Genomic DNA, 26121 nt, shown 5'->3' on the forward strand with positions numbered 1-26121 from the left:
CGCTCATCACGCTTAAGACCTTGGTTTGATTCCCCTCATGGGCACAATATGTGAAGCCTATTTCTGGTGTCCCCAAAACTTTCAAAGTAAATTTAGGCTTGCCACGTTTTTAATCGTAGAATATGTGTGCTTTTAATTTATGGCTAGATTTCTCTTCTGTCGCCAATGGCTGAGGGGATCGTGTAAATCCAACTAGGGTCCATGCAGGTAGCAAAAGTAATGTAAGTCCCCATGGTCCCTGGTATGGTGATCTACCTTCAGTTATTGGCGATTTATAGGCCATTTTTATACTGTATTGTTTTTCCCCTATAGTTAAAACGTTTTAGATTTAATTACTAGTTTTACAAATATTTCTGTGATATTCTAGTTGTTTTACTGTCCTTCGTCGGCAGTTTTTTTATAATATACATATATTTCATTTCAATATCAAATGTTCTCATCACGATATGGCTGAAATATTGCTGATGTGACGTTAAATATTAACTCACTCACTCACTGCAAAGATTCAAGTTCAATTCCTTAGTTAGGTACAGCTTAATAACCTTTACATGGTGTCATGTGGTTTGTTATAGCTGGCATATATCCAAACCAGGCTGTAAGCTATAACAAGTTCAGGAACACATCAGTGATATTCTGCTTGGAGATTTCGACAGAGCTTGGAGCATGTAGATTCATTCCACGAATGTCTGTCATGCAACTTATGTCATGAACTGATTTGCTTCGTTACTCTGACTTGGAAGTATGGAGATGACGCAGAATATGGCAACTTGAGATGGAGAATATGTTAGTTGAATATTGTTCAGAGATAGAATTACAGCAGAACTTTGCATTAAAAACAAAATTCATGAAGAAAACTTCTGTTAGGAGACAAAGTTTCAACCAGTTAAGGTTTCCTTCAGACAAGATGGTTTTAAAATGTCTACCACCTGGCAGTCTTTACTTGGAACTGAGTGAAGTCCAACCCTGTCTTTGACAACACATAGCCTCAGAACTTTTAAACATGTTAACACTGATTCTTGTAAGCAAACTGGTTCAAAATAGATCATTTGATCTTTTGAAATGTTTTTGTTGATTTACATTGAAAAAATGAATGTGGGTGTGGCACCTTTAGACTGAGTCATTGGTCATGGCTCAGCCATCAAGAAGTATTTGGACCGTGAAATTTAAGTAAAACTAAACTACTCACCTAACAACCAGAACAGTGAGCCAAGTTACTCCAGCATATACAGATGTAAAAACATTTCTTGGAAGCTGTTTTCCTTTACAAATATGGAAGATGAAAACTTTTATTTTCAAAACACATGTGCTAGAATAAGTTTTAACTTTTTCGAGGTTAAAACATTTGTGATGTTTCTTCTGAAATACACACTTGAAGTTCTGTTGTCCAGATGGTAGGTCTGGGCAGAATCGTAACCAGATTCAGATTTGTTCTGGAATTAAGCTTTGAATCAGAAGCTTCATTGCATGTTAGCCCAGTTGTGAGTCTGGAGAGGTTGATGACTCTGATGTTGGATGAAAACTGGGCCATGTGAACCCAAACTGAACTTTTGAACATGAGTGCCCCATGGGCCTTCAGTGCTAGAAGATACTGTGCAGAGGTTATCTCTAATCATGGAGAGAGTTGGTGGGGTAGCCTAGCGGTTGAAGCTCCTCTAGCTGAAGACCAGGGTTTGGTTCCCCACATGGGTACAATGTGTGAAGCCCATTTCTAGTGTCCCCCGCCAAGATATTACTGGAACAGTGCTAAAAACGATGTAAAACTAAACTCACACATTCTAATCTTGGAGAACCCCTCCTCTGGGTTTGATTCCTGGATGTACTTCTTATAGTTGTTTATGAGAGATCTACATGATTTAACTGAAATACCGGTCAACATGTAGTGATGTAGCTGGTTTGTTGCATAACACAAATTCTCTCTCATCAAAGTGAGCGAATTTTTTATTTATGTCACTTTGAACTTTGTGTCAATTCTTTCCCCTTTGGCAGCTTTATGTGTAAAGACAGACCGAGGTGATGCTTGTTTAGAAACGTCAAGGCAAACTGATGATCATAGGTTTGTTTTAAATCTAAGTGATGAACTCTGGACAGCAAATTGTGGCACAGAGCCCATTGGGCAACCCAAACCTCCCAATCCATCTGAGAATAACTTGACATGGAGTAGAGAATGCATCATCTCCAGATGTAAACTAACTTTTAGCCTTGAATATATATAATTTTGAAAGAAACAAAATAAATCCATTAACTGAAAAAGAGCCCCAGTGAGTTGAGAGAATCCTGAACCTGGAGAGATGTAGACTTGCTTCATTTAGGGCTTTAGCATTGCAGGGAGTGCTAGTCAGTAGGGAAAATAATGTGGTTCCAGGGACTGTGAGATAGACTACTCCAGAAGCTGTGGAACCCTGTGTGGACCTGAAGACCTGCAGCGTTTTAAACTAGTTTCTTGTGTGGCTCATAAGTTCTCTCTCAAATATAACAACATACATGTAGGTGAAACTGCTGATGCAGCAAATTTGTGTTTAATATTGGCTTCCACTAGTCTCTGGGATGCCATTGATGACAGCAGGTAGTAGATCAGCCATCTGGGAATCTCTTACTTCCTGAAAATAATGGTAGCAAATTTCTACAACAGACACTTGCTCAACTCAATTTATTGCCAAGTGACAGGACTGCTATTTATATTTCAGTACTTGCTGTGAATCACAGTGTGTTTTTACTATAATCAAATATATCAAATCAAATATATTTATTGTGCGAACGTTCCATACAGGAACAGTGACAATATCTATAAACTACATGAACAAGATATATAATGAATCACATATATATGATGAACAACAAAGCATATAATAATACAAATGGGTATAATAATAATAATGGCCTAGCACAATCAGATCTTCTATATTTGTTTAAAATTGTACATGTGGTAGCAAATAATTTCTATAGTATTTGGATCATTATTTCTAAAAAGAAGGTTAAATTTTTCAGTGGTAGTAAGTCGAAGAAAGTTATTAATTTTAGAGGAAAGGGAGTTAAATAAGGACTTTCTTGCATCTGAGTATTTAGTGCAACACATGAAATGGTGTTGTTCATCCTCAAGGACAGAGCATTTGTCACACAGACGGTCCTCCAAAGGTGTAGGTGGTCTTGTTCTCCTACCCAGTTCAATTTTTAGTCTGTGATCACTCAGTCTTAGTTTTGTGAAGTGGATACGGTGTTTTTTTATTTTGCATTGTTGCAGGTATGGTTCAAAGTTGATTTCAGATTTAAATTTTCTATATGTTCTAAGTTTGTTCCTTGAATTTAATATGTTTGGATTATCTTGAAGAGATGAGTGGAACATGTCTGTAAATTTCAATTGGAGGTCCTTCAGTATAGAGGAGGAAGTAAGATTACTTTCCTTGATGTTAAACTTATCTAAGAGGCAACCGAGTTTATAGTACCATCCAATTTTGTGTTTGGCAATCTTTATTGATTCATTAAAGGCATGTTTTAAGATGGTATTTGGAGATTGTAAAATATGATTGTAGAATTGAACAATTGATTTAATTACTCTGAATAATAGGGGAAACAATTATGTACTATATATGATGTATAATGAGGCAGAATGACGTGTTACATTTGAGACAATACTTTCTTGAATGTAGAGGATGACCATTGTTCACTGGCAAATTTTGGCCAAGCATAATCTGATCTACTTGGCAGAAAGTCCTGATATTATCATAAGTGAGTGGTCAACAGAAAGGAAATGTTCAGATTGATACCAACTTGTCTCAACTTGGCATTTGAACTTGGAGTAATAGTCTGCAGGACAATCAACAGTAGATGAATGGATGGACTTGCACAAGTCTCTAGGCAATAATTGCATGCTTAATTCATGATTTCTAAATGTAAATAATATGTAATTGATGAAAAACTGATATCATTTTAGTATATTTGCCCTGATATCCTTCTTATACGAATAGAATTAATCATCTTTTGACGTATTATTCAGTACAGCCTAGGAGCAAGGCTAATTATTGGTCAGAAACTTTTCTAAATATAAATGATATGTAAATGGCGAAAATATATTTGTAGAGATGTCTAGACTTAGTCATCTTTGGATGTATCATTCAGTATAGCTTTGGAGCAAGGCTTATGATTGGTCAGAAAATCATTCATGTTGAGCAGTCAGTTTGCTGTCTGAGAAAGTATACTCAGTTTGTATGGACAGAAATGGACTAGATGACCAGCAAACATACATCTGTCAATGTCTGCCTGGTTCCTTGTGATAGCAGCGCTGGATCGGCATTGGTTGAAACACAGCTGTGTTGATATCAGCTGTCTTGTAATGTACATCTGGGGAATATAGGCGCTGGGATGTTGGGAAACATTAGGGGTGAAAAAATAAATGTATTGGTGATTTGTCTTATGGCATAAAAATGAATATTACAAGTGAGTCATAGAGAACACCTCTGTAGGCACACTGTGTGCTATCCAGAAATATATTTGTCTTTGATTCAACATATAGGTTAATTGGAATTCTGTTTATAAAGGAGTTCGTCAATTCATGTGATTCTGCAGTCGATTTGTATGAAAGCACATTTACTTATGATTTGCTCCATATAATAGAAATTATCACACTATATAAACATGCTGTGATTTATAAGTTTGCCATTTTGCCATTTTATTTTAACCTGTGCTCTTTAATACAAGGAAATTAATCTTCAACAGTGGCCTTAACTGGATTAGATTTCTTTGAGGACGCTAGCCAAGGTATGGTAGAAACTTTTGGTATTTGTTCACTTTCTCAAAACAGAGCGTCCGCCCGGAGAGCGGAAGGTCGCGGGTTTGATCCCCGACCGCGTCATACCAAAAGACGTTAAAATATGGTACTTGTTGGTCCCTGCATGGCGCTCGGCTTTAATGGGTACACCAAGGACTGGTCGGCTCGGAGTCAGTATAATGTGTCTGAGTGGGGTATTCATGCTTCACTGCGGCATGGTATCTCGGTATTCATGCTTCCCTGCGGCATGGTATCTCAGTGGGCTAGCACTATAAAACCAGCTTAAGTCTGGGCTAGTACAAGCAGCCGCACATACACATACACAAGCATGCACGTCGTCATATGAGCAAAATATTCTCAAGCACGACGTAAAACCAAATTTCACCTCACCTCATCTCAAAACAGTCTTGTTTTTTCCTGAAATGGAAAATGAAGCATCCAAGTGGTTAAAGTGTTGGCTTGTTACTACACAGACCTGGATTCTAGTTTCTACATGAGAATCATGTGTCTGGTGTTAACAACTGCGATAAACTGAATATTGTTAAGGTTTAGCAATAGTCTTACTTTCCCTCTCTTCCATAACTCGCCATTATATTCATTAATATCCTCTGGCGATGTTTGTCGAATTTCTTCCACTGTTTTGTAAGTATACCTTCATACATGTTTGCTCCAAAGACATATGCTTTTCTTCCCTCTCCTTTATCTAGTTACCAAACTAGTTATTTAATGGTATTTCTACATTTTATTTTATTTTAAAAACTCTGTATTTTCCCCATTAATTCCACTCTGGCGTTCTGTTGGTGCTATCAGCATTCTGTTAATTACGTAATCAGACTTGAGTGGGTTGGATTTCAAAGAAACGCCAACATTTTCCAGACAGTACAAAAAGCCATTGTATGAATGGATGTCTTGTTGCGGGAGATAGAGGGCAGATAACTCAAGTATCTCCCCTATGTTTTGTCTCTGTACAAGCAGGCAGACTAGTGTCATTAAAACTGTCTATTATCTCTTCTCTCCTTTTACTTGTAAACATTATGCTGTTTTCAACTGATAGCTGCTGTCTGTGGGATGGAGGAACTCTGGGAGGGGGGGAGTGTTGAGGGGGAGAGAGCTAGAGTTGACCTCTTTGTACGCAGCTTTTGCTGAAATATGATGTTTTCTTCAGTTTGCTCATTCACAGCTAACTCATTTACAACAGACTGACTTTCTTTGTTCAGTGTCATAGAATTGTGTGGAATTTCTTGATGAAAAGTGTATGATTTCTTTTTACTTTAGACCAGTATGCGCAAGAACAGTTTAATGTATGTTTTATTTCGTTTTTTCGTTCCATTAGAATCAGTCACATCCCAACAATGAAAATCAATGAAAAACAATAAAACAAATACTAATATATTGAAATCTATCAAGAAAAATAAAGTTTGATGTTGAGATAATATCTCTATATTTTTTCAAAAATATTATTGCCTTGTTTTTTTTATAGATGAGTTTGTTCAACTTCTTTAACCATATCTTATGATGGGTAAATGCTACAATAATCATTATTGCTGAAAATAAAAGTTTCAATTGCAATAATTCTTTAGGTTTATTTTAATTTTAAAAATATTATAATTTTGAATTTATGAATGTCAAAATATTCATTTTCTTGAACTATACAGTGCACAAGAAGCAAATGTTTAGCCTCTTTGTAACATGACAGATTTTGTTCCTCCATACACTGTCTCTCTACAGTTTACATTGAAGACTTTGCTTGCCTGTCTCCTATGTGTTATTGTGTTGAAGGAAAACACTGCATGTTTATGTTGGCGGCACCTCAGCCACAGTTTGTGATTGGTGGACAAGCCTGGTGTGCATGTCACTGTTTCATCCGTTTCTCGTCTCAGTCAGTGTGGCTTGTTCTTGTCTTCTATACCACTGTTTCATGTGAATTCAAGGTTATTTCTGGCAGAGAGATGGTTTTGATAATGATTTTATTTATGGGATTTCTGTTGCATTGTTCTTCACTAACAGATACTGATAAGAATATCATTGAGGTACTTGTTGAGAGTTGTGCCAAAAGTGGCACCAGGTGAACAAAACAAGCAACTGATCTAAAAGTAATGATTCAAAGATTCAATATCAATTCATGACCATCGGAGTAATAGGGTATTCCAGTCACAGAGAAAGAGAAAGAACTTGAAGCTACCATAAAGTGAGAGGTCAATTCAAAAATAAAGTTAAAAGGGTTTTTAAAATATTTGAAACAGTTTCTTTGAAATTTTTTGAACGGTTTCTTTAATCTTTCATGAATTCCACTTTACACAAGGCTATGATATAGTTTCACCACGAGTCAATGACCCCTCAACATTTGCGCTGTCCCCAAGTGCCCTAGCCAGGGATCACAGCCTGTTTGTACAGGGAGACTGGGTCAACTGGGGTCAGTGTGGCAGGGGGGTACTAAGACCAGGAATTCCAAGGTGTTCTCAAGGATAGGACCAGCCAAGGTTCTGTGGGGTGACAGATCAGTGCAGGTAGGGGAATGGGTGTTGTGAGGGCTGGGGGCTGGGGGCTGGGGAAGGGGTGTTAGGATGATGGGAGGGAGGGGGTGTGTGAGTGAGTGATTTGGTTTTATGCTGCACTCAGTAATATTCCAGCTATATGGCGGCAGTCTGTAAATAATCAAATCTGGACTAGACAATCTAGTGATCAACATCATGAGCATCTATCTACGCTATTGGGATTTATGACATGTGTCAACCAAGTCAGCAAGCCTGACCACCAAATCCCATAAGTCGCCTCTTACAACAAGCATGGGTTGCTGAAGACCAATTCTAACCCGGATCTTCATGGGATGGAGGGGCTGCTGGGATATCAGGGTTATGTGAGGGAGGGGATTGTAGGGTTGCAGATCAATGCAGGGAGAGGCTAGAAGGTGTGTGAGGGGAAAGGTTGTGGAGTGACCTGTCAGGGATTAGGTTGAATCTTAAATTCTTCCATATTTGAAAAGTTCAAGCTCATGTTCATTCCTTGCATATTTACTGAGAATATTTGAAAAATACATATTTACCTGAAGGAATATGTAGAATATATTTTCATAGATACAGAAGCAACTGACAATAAAATGGATCACAGTTGAAAACAGCTATATTTCTGTTTAAAATACTGGTAGTTGCTGTGTGTTCATCCCATTGACAAGCTGCTTAATCATCTTAATGTCTATTCGGCAATACCAGGGAGCTTAGTGTAATGACCCAGACCCAAGAACACAAGAACATCTGCCTTGTTTCCAGACTAAACAGGACTGTGGCGCCCTTTACAATACAGTGACATTTCTTGCTTGAAATGTGAGATCTTTGAGCCTCAGAGAAAATAATCTGTGTTGAGATAAATATTCATCAGGTGAACTTTGAAAGCTAATTTGCCCTGAAGGTTAGCCCGAATCATCAGGAAAAAATAAGATTCTGATAATGTTTAAAGTTTGGAGTAGAACAAAATATACACAAAGGTGAAGAGGAATACTTGAAGGAAAATATTAGGGTGTCTGGAGAGAGCAGAGACAACATGTCAGAGGCTACCAAAGATGTTTTGGCACTGAAGGTTTGGAAGATGATGGCTTGATAATACACAGATACAGGCCAGAAGTACACTGTGTTAATTGATGTATAAGCACCGCATCCAAAGTCTTGGATGCCAGAATAACAGAGCAACGCTGAACCGAAATAGGTGCCTAATTAACCAGATTAAAGAACAAGAGGTGCCTGGTTGATGTAAAATGTGTGAAGATTGGGCTCTTAAGTGTTTTGTTGAACCGCTCATTTCCCAGAGGTAAAATAATAAACCTTTATCAGTTGTGGGGTGAATGGAAGTATGTGTTAAATGATATAGTAGTTTCTTTTATTAGCAAGCACTTTGGTCATAGATTTATTCAGGTGGGAGGCTTGAAAAGCATCATTGTGGCAATAAACCGATGAATTATACTTCATACACAGGACATGAAATAATGGGCCAGTGTTCCCTAACACACAGTGTTTTTGTGCCGGTCTTTTTATACATCCATTAATCTATTTGTAAGAGATGCATATGAAGCCCACAGACTTTGTATTAAGTCAGTTGGGTCACACCTGTCCAAAGTAAACAAGATTCACTTTACAAAATGAGTAATTTGATCCATGATCTATGTAATAAGAAAAGGTTAGAGCTATCCATATGTTAGATGATATACCACACAAAAGAAGTTAGGAACATCTAATTCTCTGTTATTACCATGCAGGATGAACCTTAGTTATTAAAGCTTCTGCTGATCCTTAACTTCATTTGAATAATAAGATAAGGGATAAGATATTTATTGCATAGCATTCCATGAAGGAACAGTGGCAATATTCCATAGTATACAATGGTATTTTCTGTTGTTCTGGACCAAATAGTTTCACTAACCTCAAGGCCTGTGGCCATGTCTTATCCCAGAGTTTAGCTCTTTAGGAACTGGTGCCACTCGAGTTGTCGTAAATTTCAGTGATCTGTCTCTAACATGCCTGCTTATCACTGCACATTGCATGTACATATCACCCCCTGATCTGGCCTCTCCCTGGAGGAGAAGGAATGTGGCCAGATGTTTCACCATCACAGGCTTGCAAGTCAGAGGCTATCTCCACATTCACTAGCCTATACCCCAGCCCTACTCCTGGTCTGATTCATGCCTCACATTCTTGAGTCATTCTCAGATCACCCCTGAGGGCCTTCAGGTTCCCAGTATCTTGTGGAAATGGCTAGAATGGGGACTAGTTGGTCACAATGGCTGATGTGTGTTGATGTTATTAGTTGGAAGGGCGGATGTGAGGGATGAGATTTAGGGGATTAGCTGCACTCAATCTATGTATTGATAGTTCTTTGTAAAGGTGGACATCTTGGATTGTCATCATGGGGAGAGAGTGGCCTAAATGTTGTATGTGTTTTAATGGTTCTTAGAAAGGGTAGACATATTGGATGATAATAATGTGTATTGTATAGTGAAATATTATAATCTGGTTATTGATAGCTTTTTTGAAAGTGGGGACATCTTGGATTGTCATGATGGGGAGAGTGTGGCCATAATTGTGTCTGTGTATTGATAGTTGTCTACAAAGGGTAGACATCTGGGATGGTGTTGATGATGATGATGATGATGATGATGATGATGATGATGTCTTAAATGCTTCTGATCTTAGAGGCAGCAATGGTCAGTGACTTCATTGTTACCTGACTTCAAGGGAAGGAATACTCATGAAACACTGGCTTATCTATTCCAGACTGGATTGAAAGCTTACGAAAAGAGGGATATCTAGTCATTCATTCAGTTAAATATCATTTGTACATTCAGTTGCAGCACATAATTTGCCTTCCCAAGAAGGTTTTTTTTATTTTTTGTGAAGCTGTTGTTCCAACAACATTTATCCCGAGATTTTGGTAGACAGTTACAGTGTCGGTTATTGTGATCATCTTAGAGATATCATCGTTTTACAGCTTTGTTTTTGAATGTTTCATAAAACACTACTAGAACCCGGGCATGCAGCTACAATGGTATGTACACCAATTAGGATGTGTTTGGAAATGCAAAAAAATAAGGTTGTCATAGAAACAGTTTCAAACAGAAATTTGTCCTTGAAGTGATGTTGACTTTAGCCAATGAGAAAATGGTAAACTAGGCATACATTCTGAGCATTTGTTGGGAAACTTGTGCAAGTTTGAGATCTCAACAAATGCCTGCCATAATCTTGAGGTGAAATCTGATCCCAAGTTTCCTTGTCATGTTTCACTTTAATTATTAACGCACATGTTCTGTGTTGGAAAAAAAGGCCCAAGTGATCCCATTGTTGACAGACAGATGCATTATGGGAATGAGGTGGAGTATGGGTCAAAATGACATTCTGAGGTTAAGATCGAGTTCAGAGTTGAGATCTTGACAGGATGTAGGTACCAAATGTCATGATAAATGGATGTTTTGCTGGTGATTGTCGACATTGTATTTCGCACGAAATGTTTCATACTTTTTCACACCAATATATGTCGACACGGTTACAGAGCTCACTTTCTTGTCTCATCAAACAGTTTGTACATTTGTCAAATTATCAATGATAAATGTATATTCTATCAAAGTGCCATGGGTACAATGTGTGAAACCCATTTTGGATGTCTCCCACCGTGATATTGCTGGAATATTGCTAAAAGCGGTGTAAAATCATACTCACTAACTCAATTGTAACTTTAGAACACTTCCACAATACCATATCTTGTATTGTATAAACATTGTGCAACCTGAAATGTATGTATTCTACAGTTGAGCCATTATTTTTTATCTTTCCCTGTATATATTATGTATAATATTTTTGATAGGTTATTCAACATCTCACATCTGGATACATCAGAGAAAACAAACTTTGTATTGAAAGGTTAACAGGTCACTTAAGACGCTCCCAACCCAGTCCAGTGACGTGGCATTTCATCCCTCCCATCCAAAGCTTGGTACCCTGTTTCATCTTACACTTTCTTACAGAGGTGGAGCACATTTTGTTCCGAAATGTCACTGAAATATGATGCCAGACATTTGATTTCCATCTTCTCCGCAGGTGCTTGGAAGCGTTGTGATGTGTTTGGCCATAACCGTCTTTGTCTCCTGCCAACATCCATTAAATGCTGGAAAAGTTCAAAGCACTAATGGAGGGATCATATTTGGTGCCTGTTTGTTTCATCCCTTACAGAACAAATAATGATTTGTCAATAGTCAGCATTCTGTTTGGATTTGTAGGGATTTCGTTGTATGTTTTCAGCAATGAGGAGAATGGGTCGAGATGTGTGTAAATTCTGAAATATGTTGGTGCATTAGATGGTAAAGGTTACCTGTGGGATATCGATGGTCATTATGAGAGCAGTTTTGTGGGCGGCGGTGTTGCTTGGTCAGGGGACGCACTATAAACCCTTGGTTACGTTTTCTTATGGATTAGGGGGCCTTATGATCTGCTATATTTGGTATCTGTGTTTATTTTTCAAACAAATGTTGATATTGGGTCAGAACAAAATTATATCCTTTGGAGACACAATTTTGGAAAAACACCAGGACAATATTTAATGTTCACTTATGTATGATCTGTCCAAAGTCAAAATAAACAAAACACTTCTTTTGAAAACATATAAAACTTTAAATTCTTTCTTTACACTTTATAATGGTGCCTTGTGATGTTTCCTTTGGATAAACAGGGATGATGTTTTGTGAAAATTACTAATTATATTTAGAGCCAAAACGTGATGAAACTGAAAAATGTGTAAAAATGTTTACTTAAGATGAAACTTAAATAATAAATTTTCTTTATGTTAATTAATCATGAATTTACTGCAACCTCAGTATTGGCATTATTTGAAGAAAATGAAAAATGATTACCGGTAGTGAAGATAAAATCTAAATCATACATTTTATTAGATGAATATAGGAGTCTTTATGTCAATTAAACATGACTTTTACTGCTATCGCAATATTGGCATTATGAGATTACATTGTTTGTTCAATCAATAAACAGTGTTTTATGGCTAAGCCGATAAGTGGCCCCCTTATAACTTTGCCTTTACTTCAGTGCCACTGCCTTCGTATCTATATATACTGGCTGGCTATCAGACCAATATATATTGACACCATTCTTCAGAGGTCAGCTGTATGGCTACCTGACTTACCGTCTTGTCCTGGATTGTTGACATGTTGGCTTACCTGGTGTAAACATATGGACAGAGGCCCACATTGTATCAGGGGGACGTTTAGCATATTGGTTGGATACCCAAACCCATGTCAGTTGTATCAGATGTCCCAGGTCGAGTGTGTATACTTCTCCATGAATTACTGAGATCACTGATAGGATATCAGGAGCTTTACAATACCTCGATCAAGTTTCGGGTAAATGGCGGTGAGATGACAGAAAGGTGATGTCCCTTGAGATTTCTCTGTTTCGGCTGGCCTACTCTGAATGTTTAAATTTCAAATAAGAGGGATGCCATCTTTGTCCAGGCCATACAAGGATTTATATCAGGGTCACCAGCTTGCATCTTATCACAGTTTTCTGTGTCAGTGCTTATGAGCAGTGCCAAGTTCAATGCTCGCCTTCGTCACACCTGTACAGCCACTCTCTCGTTATGTAGAGGACCTCACCTGGAAAACTGTTGAAGGTGAATTCCGGCATTTCCCGGGAAACTAATTCTCCCGGGTTCTCCTCGCCAGTTTCCCCATATGAATTCCCCCCCGTGAGTTTCCTATGTGGGGTTCCTGCTCGTATCAACGAGCAACAGGTTAACGGTCAGTGAAGATTTGTCCTCTTCGGTTGCGATACCTGTGAGAGCCTTTCTGCCCATCCAGCGGTCACTTGAAGCCAGTGTGCAGTTGACCTTACCAGTTCACAGCATGTTGATAAATTCCTCTCGTGATATCTGACGGAATTTCTACCTGACCGGATTATGGTATAATGTTTATGGAGGGAGTGAATGTATGACAGCTTCAGATGGGATACATCATAGTGCTCACAATAGGATGGTTCTTGTAAAGTTTCGGAATGACTTGACCATTGAGTGACCAGTTGTGTCAATATTTGTTGTGTATTTAATACCGATTCGCTGGATGTACTAGAGCAGAATGTTTCGGTGCTTTAGAAAGAAGAAAAAGAAGAGGACAAACACTGTTAATGGCAGTCAGAATGGAAATACAGAGGTAATCAGAGTGATATACATATTCATTGCAAATTATGGCAAAAATAGTCATTTGATTAATTCAGTTGTAGTGAGTGTCAGAATTTCTGGAACATATTGACAATAGATATTTGTATGAATTATTACAATGGACATCTATTGAAGCTATTGACAGGCATAAGGTATTCATGGTTCATTGTGACCACCATCAATATAAATATTTGATTTGGACTGTAGTGTGCAACACCTTCCAAGGAGGTTCAAGTTTACTTTCTGATGTGTCAGGGTGTGTGATGAAATATGAATGGCATGAACGACTGTTATGTAGCTGATTTTGAGATGCCCATCATTTGTCTTCTCAGTGGTTTAGACAATAAAAATGGGTTTATTTTGTCATGCTGCAGGTTTAACAAGCACTATTTTATTGACATTGGTATTTTCATGACTTTTGACAGTGTAGACACGCATGAGTGTTTTAAGAGTGATGTAACATTTTGAAAGATAACTCATAAATGTCATTCATTGTATGCAATTGTTGAAGGTGTAGGTCATAAAATATCGTTACTTCCTCTTGCGACACGTTTTCTTTTGAATCAATTTAAAAGAATGCAAGACTTTATTCAGTTGATTATTTTATAGGACATGTTTTTTAATTTGGAAATGTTTTTCTATAAAAATATCACTTATGAAGTGACCTGTTTCTTCGTATCACTTATGACATATCCTTTTGTCAAATATCTTTTACTTAGATACTAATTATGCAATATATAATTATCAAGCAAATTCAGCTGTTATTTTGTTGATTTATCAGAAATATTTCCAATTAAAAAATGTTTCGATATCAATTTTACTTTTATCACTTTAACAACACCTGCAACCATTTCTGTGATATCCTGTGTAGATTCAGCTTATATGTACCATCAAACCAGCTGCAGATATGTACTGACACAGGTGAAGTGTTTCATACCCTCAACCCTCATAAAGGTAAAAGTCAAGGTGTGTCTCAAGAGGATATCACAGCATGGGTTAATGTGTGGAGTATACCTGTCATATCAGGGTGATTTACAACTTGACCGGATTAGGCTCCTCCTTACAAGAGCTGCTGCTTCTAGAGTAGGGTCTTCAGTGAGTAATGGCCAAGTGCTGCTTTGTTACTGTGATTGTGATTGTCAGAAATGGTGCTCGTCTTGCCTTGATATGGCTCTCTGAGATATCACAGACATTGACATGTATTGTTGGGTGAAATATGTCAGATTAATGTTGTGATTAATCCCAATACGTAGGTGCAGAGCTTAGTGTTGAAGTGTACATGAATACATCAAGTTTGTCTGTATTGCACATGGATACATGTTAATCGGGGCTATTTAGTTTTCATGTTAGTGTATAGAAGTTTTTGTCTAAACTTAAGTAACCTTGAGGGCTATGTATCACTCATGTCCATCTTCAGTAATGAAAGGGAAATGTGGTTAAGCTATGTTCTTATGACAGACCCAGGTCAATTCCAGATTTAGTGCAGCTTATTGAGCCCATTGTGAACTGTGATATTATTGGTATAAACTAAACATAGTATAATTAATTCTAACATGAAATCAAATTTTACTAATTAAAGTACATTACATTTATAACGAACATACTTTTAAGGTGCTGACTAAGTTTTAAAACTGTTTTTTGGTCCCTGCCATTTAACCTGTGAAGATCCGTGTTAGAATTGATCTTCAGTAACCCATGCTTGTCATAAGAGGGGACTAACGGGATCGGGTGGTCAGGTTTGCTGACTTTTTGACACGTGTTATTGTATCCCAATTGCGTAGATGAATGCTCATGCTGTAGATCACTGGATTGTCTGGCTCAGACTCGATTATTTACAGACCGTCGCCATATAGCTGGAATATTGCTGAGTGCGGAGTAAGACTAAATTCACTCACTCACTCACTCCCTGCCACTTGCTGTGTAGTAAATATGTGGTGCTATTGAGTTTGTTATAACCATGGTTTACCGTATTTCCACCATGTACAGGTCCTGTCCCAACATTTCAGGGCCCAGATTTTCGAAGCTCTCTTAGCGCTAAGATAGTCGTAAGTTAATGTTAATGTATGGCACTGTCCCAACTATCTTTTCTAGAGAGAGCCTCAAAAAAATCTATGGCCCTGAGAGGAGTACGCTAACAAAACAAATCTGGTCAGATTCATGTACTGATAACATATTTTGAATGTTTGAAAAAAGATTAAACTTTACCAAACACTGACTCATGTATTCAAACTTTTGGCTATGTTTCAAATAATGTCTTGAACTTTGGCTTAAAAAACATGCAATATACATTTACTTAGATTTTGGGTATGTCAATAGGCAGGCTAGCAAATGGATTGATAAATGGTTTTGGCAGGTGACCAAGATTGCAATCCCTCCCTTCATTTAGTTGTCTACCTGTGTTGTAGACAAAACTTCTATTACAGTTGGTTCAGGTAGTAGGTAATCAGAGGAACGGGTCACTATCCTTTCATGGAAGCACAGCCGTCTCATGCTATGTTCTACATGGCGGCTGACCCACAACTCTGTTGTGTCGTAACTTTTAACACCTGTGCTATACCTGACACTGGATGATACCTGTAATTGCATAGGAGTATATGTCATTTGAGATGGAATGAAGGATAATATCAGCCAAAGCAGTTGTCTTTGAAATTTCAGGAATGGTATTGATATCAGTTCTGTACAGTCTTGTTTATGCTGATAGTGTTGAGGTTACTGGAGCAGTGAAATTAGTAGAGCAGTTCAAAGTGATATCTCAGTGAGGAATATTGAGGTCATGTGAGCAGCGGTCATGGTCGCCTGGTGGTTTAATATCAGTACTGTTGCTAAAAGTGGCATAAAACCATACTCACTCACTAATATCGGTATAGACCTACACTGGTGCAGTGTGTGCCCAAATGCATGCATGTGTGCATGTGGTAGTGTGTTCCTGCATGCCTGCAGCTGTTATGCATTTCCTCATCAAGCGGAAAGCCCAGGTTTGATTCCACCAGGCTTATAGTATATTATTGGCCACTGTTGTCATGGAATCTCTCGGTGAGATATTCCTGAAAGGCTCTTCTTCATGGTAGAGACGTTTTCTGCTGATGTTTAAAGAATTCTTGTTACTGACACTGAAATGTACCTCAGAAGGAAATCTTTCCAAATAAAATGGACATACTCTCTGCAAACTGGACCTTTCCCTCTGAGTTAAGAGAAGACAGGAAAGGGCACCTGCTGTTGCTGTGTCTGGCCTATAGTAACTAAGCTGTTCCTGGTGGACATCGATACTGAATGCTGAAGGGGACTGATCTTCTCAGGTGTCAGTGATCTTCATGAGTGCAGCTTTGCAAGGTGTGGCTGTCAGTTTACCTGGGGATGTATGGGGGGGACTGGACAAGGGGTGTGTAGTGATCAGGGTTTCGTTTACCTGGAGGTGCATGTACTAGGGAGACTAGACAAGAGATAGGGGGGGTGGGGGTAGATGATGAGGGTCAGTTCACCTGGAGATATATGGGGACTGGACAGGGGATGGGTAGTGATCAGGGGTCCGTTTACCTGGAGGTGCATGTACTAGGGAGACTAGACAAGAGATAGGGTGAGGGTGGGGGATAGGTGGGGGTAGATGATGAGGGTAAGTTCACCTGGAGATGTATGGGGGGACTGGACAGGGGATGGGTAGTGATCAGGGATCCGTTTACCTGGAGGTGCATGTACTAGGGAGACTAGACAAGATATAGGGTGAGGGTGGGGGGATAGGTGGGGGTAGATGATGAGGGTAAGTTCACCTGGAGATGTATGGGGGGACTGGACAGGGGAGTTGGTGTAATGAGCGTCAGTTTGCCTGGAAACACTCTCTTGTTCTGCCCATGCACCCTGCCTTTGCAGGGTCAAACCTATCATGTTATATGGTTGTGTGATACATTACCATACACCAAGCTTGTCTTACATTTCTTTGGCCAGGCAGAGGTTCTGGCGTAGTCCCATGGTTGAAGTGTTTGCCAAAGACCTGGGTTCCATTACACACAAGAGTTACAATGTGTGAAGCCCATTTCTGGTGTCCCCCGCCGTGATATTGCTGGAATATTGCTAAAAGCGGCGTAAAACTAAACTCAGTCAGTCAGTCTAACAAAGCAGCCTCTCAAAGACAATGTTGCAATGTTATTGATCTATGTGTTCTAGTGACCCAGCCATGATGTGCTCAGTTGTTCCAAGTGACTACTGTTGTATTGCTCTGACATCAAAACACTGTTGACAGGTGTTTAGTAGTTAATTAGGAATTAATTATTCATGAAGACAAATTCCCTAATGACTATAAACGTGGACCCCCTGAGCTTGACTGATCAACACAAACATGTTACACCTTTAAAACAAGCTGTCATTCTGCTGTGTCAATATGTGAAGTAGGCCAAATGATATCTTTTGAGACAACAAAACATGCCCTTTCAGATCAGGAATGTTAAAGTAATAACCTGAAGATGTTACAGTTCCAAACAGCACTCAACTAATAATTAAACAAGGCAATAAGCCTACTGTTAGGTGCTAGCAAATATCTCTGAACTGTCACATGATATTGACAAATCTGGTTTTTTTCTTGTCCAAACCTATGAAAATCCGGGCTAGAATTGATCTTCAGTAATCCATGCTTGTCGTAGGAGGCGACTAACAGGATGGGGTGGTCAGGCTCTCTGACTTGGTTGACACATGTCATCGGTTCCCAATTGCGTAGATCGGTGCTCATGCTGTTGATCACTGGATTGTCGGGTCCAGACTCGATTATTTACAGACCGTCGCCATATAGCTGGAATATTAATGAGTGCAGCGTAAAACTAAACTCACTCACTTTACTATTATGTTTTTTTAGAACTTACTCTGGCACCCATTTGGAAAATAAGGCTATTTCCTATAATTTGATCAGCTGTTGGTTAATGTCTATTTATATTTCACATTTGTATGTGATGTTTATGTTATCACAGTATCAATTTCCACAAAACGGTCAAAACCAGACAAAAGCAACATTTCCATTGATGTATTTTGCTGGACAAGAAGTGAATGATTTATTGCTCGTGCAAAAACATTCCATGTTTGTCAGTGTTGATTATAAACTGAGCTGTTGGTTACAAGCTGTTTTTCTTGTATCTTTCAAGGAGGGCCATCATGTCAGAACTATTTGCTCATTAATCTGTACAAAGTGCCCCCTAGAAGCTGTTGGCTCTAGACGGAGGTGGAATGTTGTAGCTAATATTACAAATGGGTCAATTGCTGTTGACACATCTGTGTTTGAAATGTCAGCACCAATGTCAATATCTGTTCCTGTTCCCCATTGACAAGTTCTACAGGTTATCTTGCAGGTTCTGCAATCAGTAAAGTATTACAATGATAGTCCTGCTTCATACAATTCAGGATTCTGCAGAATTAAGGACCCGTTTCTGTTACGACTTGTTCTGAACATGCCTCGCTGTGTGGAATTATCAGTCATGTTGACCCATCCACTTATTCTAAACACTGTGCTTGTCCAGTTTGCTGAGGTAGATAATAACGTTTGGCAGCTGTTAAATACTTGGTTGTCAATGCTTCACCAGTTTGAAGTTATATATGTACATAAAGAGTTATTGGGATTATATATTCATTATTCTATGAATTCACTCACTCACTCACCACTCACTCACTGGCTATTAGGCTTGGTATCTCAGCACTACTTCAATGCATTCAAAGTGGTATTTGTCTCACTCGCTGTTAGGCTTGGTATCTCAGCACTACTTCAATGCATTCAGAGTGGTATTTGTCCAACATCAGGCATCACATTAATCTTACTAAAGTGTGATATGGCTAAAGTTATGTTAAAAAGGTCCTAAATCTAACTCACTCACTTATTCACTTATACATCATGATTACATGAAACACAAAACATAATTGCATGTAATAAATGATAGGAAACCCTATTTGACAAAATATCTGACAATTTACCTGCATCTTTTATTTTTTTAAACTGATTATTATGGCAGTACCCAGTTCCCATCACAACTGCTAATAATTTCAACAAGATTTATTTCAGATGACTGCATGCTGTGGTGTTATTTCCAAATAGCATAGAAAAACAAACTTTCTGCCCTGTTGATACAAAAATTGCTTTAATGAAGATGACTTGTTTCAGATTTCCGAAGTTGTGGTGCCAGGGCAAACTGAAGACATCACAGCACGTGACGCCTTGTTGCTATGGAGTCGCAGACATGTGGAAGGATACCCTGGCGTCCAGATCAGAGACTTTTCGAGAAGTTGGAGAGACGGAAAAGCATTCCTTGCCATTGCACACAGACACAGGTGAGACATGCTTTGTCATTGGTTGATTCGTGATCACATGGTTAAATAGTTACAGTACCAGATTCTTTATTTAAAACATTGTTACAATTTCATCTGGTCATCACATTGACTAGATCAGTGCTTGTGCCATCAAACACTGGTTTTCTTCCACCTGCTGAAACGGGCAGTGGGCAGCCTAATGGTTAAAGCATCCGCTCGTCACGCTAAACACCCGGGTTCAATTCCCCCAATGGGTAAAATGTGTGAAGCCCATTTCTGGTGTCCCCTGCCACAATACCACGATATTGCTGGAATATTGCTAAAAAAACCAGGAATATTGCTCTCTCAGAGACAAACAGGAATGACTGCTTCAATGGTGGTTAGTTTCAATGACCAAAATAAATCTAACTCTTAAAAGAAAGTAGTCAACTAGATTGAAAAATTGGGAAATGATAATAATGAATGTTTTGAGAATGCATCTCCAACATGACATAGTTGTTTGTGATGCAAGATGATTTGTATAAACGATTTTCATTTTTAAATCGCTAGAAACAAACACTAACAACTGTGTGATGCAAGATGATTGTTAAACTTAATGGTCTGCAGTGATTTATTGACGTTCTTGAAAACAGTCAAAATGAATGACACCCCATGCACGTGTATGGGGCTACTGCGTTAGTGATAGAGATATGTCTGTCTTTGAAAAGTTTGTTAACGCTTATACTTCCTATCCAAATTGAAAGTTCAGGTTCCCCTACTAATTTTTAAGAGTATATAAAGTATGGGGTTATGTTCATGCTATCTTTCACCAGCTAGACACTCACCTTGGTAGTTCAAGGTCATACTAGGACTAGCGCGCCCTCTGCTTGTCGTAAGAGCTGACATTTAGAGGAGCATCAAACTATTTAACTTTTAAACTTTGACAAGGACCCCTCAACTTTCATGTGTGATTTCCTTCACCATTTGTGGTCCTGGTGATTCTGATTGGCTCATGATATGTTCTAATACAAACCTGGTAATCTTCAAAGACCAAAAACTCAATACATGTTCAATGGCCCAAGACCCGTGAAGGTCGGGTTAGAATTGATCTTCAGTAACCCATGCTTGTCGTAAGAGGCGACTAACGGGATTGGGTGGTCAGGCTCGCTGACTTGGTTGACACATGTCATCAGTTCCCAATTACGCTGATTGATGCTCATGCTGTTGATCACTGGATTGTCTGGTCCAGACTCGACTATTTACAGACCGCCGCCGCCATATAGCTGGAATATTGCTGAGTGCAGCGTAAAATAAACTCACCCACTCACTCACTCACTCATGTGTGATTTCATTCACCATTTGTGGTCCTAGTGATTCTGATTGGCTCATGATATATTCTAATACAAACTTGGTTATCTTCTAAGACCAATAACTCAGTACATGTTCAATGGCCTGAAGAGCTTGTCAAAATTTTACAGTACCTGAAATACAAAACACAGATTATCTATAACACTAACCTAAGTGTCAAGACTTTCCTGGGGCGGTGGGTTAGCCTTGTGGTTAAAGCGTTGGCTCGTCACGCCGAAGACCCGGGTTCGAATCCCCACATGGGTACAATGTGTGAAGCCCGTTTCTGGTGTCCCCCGCCGTGATATTACTGGAATATTGCTAAAAGCGGCGTAAAACCAAACTCAGTCAGTCAGTCAAGACTTCCCAGCTTTCACATATAACAGGTGATCCAGTGGCCACCGTAGGCGCAGAGAATACCAGTATCTGATAGTATTTTCCTAGCTGCATATCACAGTCATCCTCATCACATCCTCCCGGGATAGGTGTCTGCTTAGATTTGCATCTCCCCATCTCGGCTCAAAGCCAACCAGATAAAAAACACTTTTTTTAACAAGGCCTCACTGCTGTATCTCTTCCCTGAACATCTTGAATTGTGATTCATGTAAACTGTTTACCTAAAATTACTGATTTGTGAGCCTTTTCTGCTAATTTTGTTAATCATTTTCTTCAGTAATATTGTCAGTTTTGGTGGCATGTTGAAGTTTAATGACTGTTCTAAGTAGATAGTTATCTATATTGCACTGTAATGTCTCACGAGGAATTTAATTTGTTTGCTTTTCACATGTTTTGGGGGTTCTGGGGATGTTAATTTACGTATTTTCTTTTTTTGTTTACATAAAAGCTGTGACTGTTTAGGTTCAGGAGATATTTCAAATCTGATAGAAAGTTTTATGAATAAACAGACTCAGGGGTTTGTTTTTATTTGATAAGCACGTGGTTGTTGAGGTTTGTATAGCTTGTGTTAAAATGAAAATAAACTAAGATGTCCGTTGTGTTTATCTCATGCTTATCATATGATGACTTAATGCAGTGTTTAAAATGAAGTCTAGACATGCAGTTATTCAACAGGAATTGTCAATTTTCTGATTTTTTTATATTCCTGTTCAAGTGTTTTTTATTATCTTTGGGTAAATATTGTGTTTTGTATTTCAAATGTTTGTTATTTTTTTGTACACTTAAGAATACTTTCTGCTAGGGTCTGTAGAAAACTTTGTGAAATGACTTGACCCTAATAACATTATTATTAACATAAGCCATGACTAAGATACATGACTTGGTTTCCAGACCAGATTTGGTGGACTTCCGGAAAGCCAGACATTGCAGCAACAAACAGAACCTTGAGACAGCTTTCCGATTGTATGAGAGGGAATATGGAGTTACCAGACTTCTTGACCCTGAAGGTGAGAACAAAGGGAAACAACTCTGGTATCACAAAAAAAAAGACCTCGAATGCTGTGGGTCCAAACAAATTATGCATTGTGGGGTTGCCTAATGGTTAAAGTGTTTGCTTGTCATGCGTAAGACCCATTTTCAATTCCCCACATCAGTACAATGTATGAAGCCCATTTCGTATATCCCCTAGCTCGACAAAAGTGGCATAAAACAAAACTCGCTTACTCATCCGCATAGTCAAGGTATGTCTCCAAAGGTCATGTATAACATTAGTGTTGGGAATTGGTTAAAATCTCATAATTGATGATTGGTTCATTACAACCGATCAATCATCGAAAATAATTGGTAAGCGTCATTTATGAAATGTGTTAATGCACAAAAAGATAAGGAAAAAAACATGAAGTTCTTTGGGGTTTTTTTTGGGCAAAATTTCACATCTTTAAAGGATGACTAGTATGGAGGAACATAAATTTCTTAGAGTCTTTAAGATAAATTCAATCATGACTTGGAACGAGCTTGTAGTGCTTATGAAATGTAACAGACAAAACCAACCTAGTGAAAAATACTGTTAATGAAAACAAGTGTTCTAGAATTGTTTGTGTTCGATTATGAGAAAACATGATCGATTGCTTGGTCGTTTAGTCACTGCGAACAATCTTCGATTATTTCAATTAATTGGACCACCAATATATAACATCACTATTAAAATGGATATGTTTTCCTGTTATGATCGTGCAGATGAGTTCCATCAGTGTTGCTTTGTAACCTCAACTTCACCCTCAGTGTGTGTACCTTCCAAGGTAAATATGTATACTGGATAGATGTGAAGTAGGTTTGGAAGTGGACTCCAGCAGAGTTAACCGGATACCTTTATCACACAGATCTGTACATGGGACTGTTTTTATTACCTGAATACTTAAGACACCTGACTTGAGACAATCTCGAGTATCTTTGCAGAGTTCATACAATGTACATGATCAGGGCTGATTGTAGTTCATGTCTTGCCCTTCATAGGAATAATGTAGACTGATGTTGCCCCTTTGAAACAAGTGGCTTGAATTATGTGTACAGAATAAGTTGTTGAGCCAATGATGAGAGAGGATTTGGGGAGATTTGGCTTTAAGTTTGATACATTGGGACTTTTGTGCCTTATTTGTCAAGATCTTCAGTTTATTGGAGTTGTGTCCCTTGTCAAGATCTTCTTATTGTTTCAAGGCTGCCTCAAGAGCCAATGCTTTCCTTCTCTTACATTTGGGGACAATGCTGCATTATGTATTGCCAATTTGCCAGTTTTTGACCTGTGTGAAAGTTAGACATTGTATCTGTGTTTTTGAGGTTATAAATTCACTGCAAATTTGGTATATACAATTAGTGGTGGTCCGATTAATTGAAATAATCGAAGATTGGTCTTAAGGACAAAACGACCAAGCAATCGATCATGTTTTCTCATAACTGAACACAAACAATTTTGGAACACCTGTTTGCAATAACAATATTTTTCACAAGGTTGGTTTTGTCTGTTACATTTCATTAGCACTACAATTTCTGGTGTCCCCCGCCGTGATGTTGCTGGAATATTGCTAAAAGCGGCGTAAAACCAAACTCAGTCAGTCAGTCATTAGCACTACAAGCTCTTCCAATTCATGATTGAAATTATTTTAAAGACTCCATGCAATTCATGTTCCTAACATACTAGTCATCCTTTAAAAATGTGAAATTTGCAAATGCATTTTGTGCAGTTTGCAAAAACACACACGAAAGAACAAGTTTTTTCTTTCTTTTTTGTACATTAACAAACATAACCAGGAAAATTTATTAATGACGCTAACCAATTATTTTCGATGATCGATCGGTTGTAATAAACCAATCATCAATTATGAGATTTAAATTCAGCTAAATTCAGTCCACTGACATGGAGCAGGATTTGTCACAATTTCCTTCTGAACTATTAACGATAGCTCCCGACAGCTCATATATAAGGGGTAAATTTAGTCTGTCTCCCAGACCCATATCAGTTTCCCTTCTGTCCTGCTCTTACTGTAACACTATACTGTACACGAAGTCTGATTTGTCCACTGGTCCAGAACATCCCCTCACTGGGGCTCCTTTTCAATATGGGAGTTGTTTGTGGCTGTCAAAATTATATATTTTCAGAAACTATGTGTCAATCTAGCTCAAAAGTGGCTGAGAAATATGCACAAGAATATGTCTGGGGTCAGTCTACTCCAATGGTGATATCAGTATCATTCTGTTGGTGATGATTTTACTTGTGTGAACATCTTAGTTTCTCTGAAGTCTTTCGCGCAATTAAAATCTTCAAACAAATAATCCCTGGAACTTTTTTACCCAGTTACATGTAGACTAATACTTAGAGTAAAAAGATATAGAATTTTGATAAAACAACATAACACAATTTAGATTGAATAGAGCCCCCCTGAGATGGGAGAAGTGGATTCTGATGAAAATCTAGACTTGCTTCATTTATGGCTTTTGTGTTAGAGATGGTGAGGGGAAGAGAAACAAATATTGTTCAGGGCCTATGAGTGAGTTAAACTAGTTTTATGCCGCTTTTAGCAATATTCCAGAAATATCACAGCGGGTGACACCAGAAATGGGCTCCACACATTGTATCCATGTGGGGAATCAAACCCAGGTCTTCAGCGTGACGAGCGAACGCTTTAACCACTAGGCTACCCCACCGCCCCTCAGGGCCTGTGAGGGAGGATAAGTGGCATTATCCTGGACATAATTCTGACTGCCGCAGCATGTGTAATCTCTCCGGTTATTCCTCAAATACGTAATTCCAGCAAGAGATAACAACCTGTTTGCATTGACTTTGAAATTGATGCAAGGGCAAACACAATTACAAAAATAAATCCCCTGGAGCTGTTTGTTTATACACAGTAATGCCGTTATGAGAATCCCCCAGTATTTATGACATTTGATAATGTCGGGTAATGTCATAGCTTGTTTGTTGCAGAAATAGTGCCAGATAGGCAGGCGAGTCTATAGACAGTCTTATAATAGGAGTGATGCTCCACATTGAATCAACCTATGTTATGACTTTTCTGAAATGTTTTGACATTTTGTGACATGTTGCTGGTACCATTTTAGTGTAGTGTCAAGATTATTCGAAGCTGATGTTGAGATTGTTGTCTGTTGCTACCTCTTTATGATTACAGGGGCGGTGGGGTAGACTAGTGGTTAAAGCGTTCGCTCGTCACACCAAAGGCCCGGGTTCGATTCCCCACATGGGTACAACTTGTGAAGCCCATTTCTGGTGTTCCCTGCCGTGATATTGCTCGAATATTGCTAAAAGCGGCATAAAACCACATTCACTATATTGTCGACTCTTAGTTACTCGTGCATACTCACAAACAGTATATTGCTGAGTGCGGCATAAAATTAACTCACTCACTCACTCACTAGACTACCCCACCACCCCTGACAGTAAAGGATCTTGTGAGGAAGATCTGTGTCTTGTCTTCTGTGGATCATATTTCATCCTTCTGTCACTGGATTTGAATACTTGAAATTTATACTTGAATACATGGAATCGCCTTGGCTGTGATGATAAACAACTATCTAGTGTTCCCCCTAGGCACATTTAGGAGGGCGCTGCGCCCTGCCCTTTGATTTTTGCGCCCTGCCCTTTTCGC

At 38.6% G+C, this 26121-nt stretch overlaps 1 protein-coding gene across 1 annotated transcript in view; it reads left to right on the plus strand.

Moving 5' to 3' along the window:
* Positions 1–26121, plus strand: part of LOC124275279 (microtubule-actin cross-linking factor 1-like) — a 252296-nt gene that overhangs the window by 122768 nt on the left and 103407 nt on the right. Inside the window, 2 exon segments of the mRNA XM_046710761.1 lie at positions 19596–19762; positions 22355–22470. Of these exon segments, the coding sequence (XP_046566717.1) occupies positions 19596–19762; positions 22355–22470 (283 nt within the window).

The sequence above is a fragment of the Haliotis rubra genome, unplaced genomic scaffold (assembly GCF_003918875.1).
Source record: "Haliotis rubra isolate DU_JTF1 unplaced genomic scaffold, ASM391887v1 Scf2, whole genome shotgun sequence".
NCBI lineage: Eukaryota > Metazoa > Mollusca > Gastropoda > Lepetellida > Haliotidae > Haliotis > Haliotis rubra.